General features: G+C 47.5%; 1 protein-coding gene across 1 annotated transcript; it reads left to right on the top strand.

Moving 5' to 3' along the window:
- Positions 1-270: 270 nt before the first annotated feature.
- Positions 271-1,372, top strand: LOC111966529 (transmembrane protein 82-like). Its single transcript, XM_023991249.2, is given in 5 exon segments — positions 271-360; positions 482-534; positions 536-849; positions 1,009-1,196; positions 1,319-1,372. Coding segments are annotated over 5 exon segments (699 nt in total).
- Positions 1,373-2,903: the final 1,531 nt, after the last annotated feature.

The raw sequence follows: 2,903 nt of genomic DNA on the forward strand, positions 1-2,903 counted from the left end.
CAGTAATCAGTTCCCAGTGCTACTGTGGAGTGTGTTGCTTAGGTTGCTCTCTGTTACCGCGCCTGACCAGGGTCCTTATGCTCATATCCTTAGAAATCATTGTTTTGTATTTCACTGCCTTGAAATGTATACTGTCTCAAGTTACTCTCTCTACTCAGTTCAAATAATGAAGGCAGCAGTAAAGAGACATCTATGCAGAAGACACCAAGGCATCAAGCCAGTACTAAAATTGGGTGAAGTGAAGCTCTCCAGTTCTTGTTCCTGCCGGTGATGCAGGCTGTAGTGGGCTCTCGGGTTGCGTCCCTGGTGGTTCTAGAGTTCTCCCTCAGACAAATGTCAGCTTGGGTCACAGCTGGACCAGTGAGCATTATAATAGCATACTTGTCACTAAAAATTACATGAAAATCTTTCTCACATTCATCAGCCTTGATTCATCTCTCCTCTTAATGAATTTCCCTCCCGCTCTCTGAATCTGCAGGAGTCCAGTAGGTTCCTACARCAGCTGCTGGTCCAATGTCAGTTCTCCTTGGGCTGTGCTCAATTGCGGTCTCCATTTCCTCCACGAGGGGGCGCCACAGCTCCGGCTCTGCCTGCTCCTCGCTGCAGGACTGAGCTGGTTCCTGGCCAGCCAGACTGGGCGCCTACGACTCCATGTCATGGCACTGTACAGACTACACAGTTCCCAGTGCTACTGTGGAGTGTGCATGACACTGCTAACATCAGGTTGCTCTCTGTTACCGCGCCTGACCAGGGCCCTTATGCTCACCTTTGCAGTGGCTGCCAATGCCGCCCTCAGGTTCTGGACTCCACTGACAATCTGCTACACACTGCTGGTGGTGTATATGCAGGGTGAGAGACTGAACATACAGTAGCCTACATGGTTAAACTTTTAAGCAGCAGAATGTCAGAGACTATTTGGTATTTTGTACATAGCAGAGAGAAAGTTAAGGACAAGCATATTGTTGTCATTCTCATTGAGACAGCTGATGATAATTATTTTCTACTCAGAGGAGCAACATCGTCAGCCAAGTGGCCAAGCTGTTATAAACACAGTGGTGGTGCGTCTTGGGGGGGGGCTCATGGTCCTGATGCTGATTGTCGGCCGCTGGGCAGATGTGGTCCACCTCATCCTGTGCTTCCTGGGTGAGGCTAGCTGTCTGATACCCTCCAGAAACCTATTGGATGCTACAACACAGGTGAGAATGAGTGTCCCTCAATTGACCGTGCTATTCCAGCTTGCTGTACGTTTATCAATTTATCTAAATATTTCTGTCATTTCAGTGTATCTTACATAATAGAAATGTGTGTATTTATGCAGGATATGGAGGAAGTTACCAGTTACCACATTCTCAGAGGAGTAAGAACCAGATGAGATGCTTGACACCTGGCAAAGACCACCAAAGTTAGACTAATTGACATGGGAAGACACTATTTGTGCTGGGACTCTTTCTTAGAGCATCAGTCTTAGATTATATTTTGTATTATTATTGATTATCAGTGATGTAATTTACTTAAGTAAAAATACTTTAAAGTACTACTTGTAGTGTTTTTTTGGGTGGTGGGTATCTGTACTTTACTTTACTATTCATATTTTTGACTACTTTTACTTCACTACATTCCTTAAGAAAATATTGTACTTTTCACTCCATACATTTTCCTGGATTGAATCCTACTACACCGGCTCCGACGCTCGTCTTATGTGGCAGGGCTTGCAAACTATTACAGACTACAAAGGGTAGCACAGCTGCGAGCTGCCCAGTGACACGTGTCTACCAGACGAGCTAAATCCCTTCTATGCTTGCTTCGAGGCAAGCAACACTGAGGCATGCATGAGAGCATCAGCTGTTACGGACGACTGTGTGATCACGCTCTCTGTAGCCGACGTGAGTAACACCTTTAAACAGGTCAACATACACAAGGCTGCGGGGCCAGACGGATTACCAGGACGTGTGCTCTGGGCATGTGCTGACCAACAGGCAGGTGACGTCACTGACATTTTCAACATGTCCCTGATTGAGTCTGTAATACCAACATGTTTCAAGCAGACCACCATAGTCCCTGTGCCCAAGAATACAAAGGTAACCTGCCTAAATGACTACAGACCCGTAGCAATCACGTCCATAGCCATGAAGTGCTTTGAAAGGTTGGTAATGGCTCACATCAACACCATTATCCCAGAAACCCTAGACCCACTCCAATTTGCATACCGCCCAAACAGATCCACAGATGATGCAATCTCTATTGCACTCCACACTGCCCTTTCCCACCTGGACAAAAGGAACACTTATGTGAGAATGCTATTCATTGACCGCAGCTCAGCGTTCAACACCATAGTACCATCAAAGCTCATCACTAAGCTAAGGACTGGGACTAGGGACTAGGACTGGGACTAAACACAACTGCAACTGGATCCTGGACTTCCTGACGGGCCACCCCCAGGTGGTGAGGGTAGGTAGCAACACATCTGCCACGCTGATCCTCAACACTGGAGCTCCCCAGGGGTGCGTGCTCAGTCCCCTCCTGTACTCCCTGTTCACCCATGACTGCATGGCCAGGCACGACTCCAACACCATCGTTAAGTTTGCAGACGTCACAACAGTGGTAGGCCTGATCACCGACAACGACGAGACAGCCTATAGGGAGGAGGTCAGAGACCTGGCCGTGTGGTGCCAGAATAACAACCTATCCCTCAACGTGACCAAGACTAAGGAGATGATTGTGGACTACAGAAAAAGGAGGACCGAGCACGCCCCCATTCTCATCAACGGGGCTGTAGTTGAGAGCTTCAAGTTCCTTGGTGTCCACATCAACAACAAACTAGAATGGTCCAAACACACTAAGACAGTTGTGAAGAGGGCACGACAAAGCCTATTCCCCCTCAGGAAACTAAAAAGATTTGGCAT

This window comes from Salvelinus sp. IW2-2015, linkage group LG7 (assembly GCF_002910315.2).
Source record: "Salvelinus sp. IW2-2015 linkage group LG7, ASM291031v2, whole genome shotgun sequence".
Classification (NCBI taxonomy): Eukaryota; Metazoa; Chordata; class Actinopteri; order Salmoniformes; family Salmonidae; genus Salvelinus; species Salvelinus sp. IW2-2015.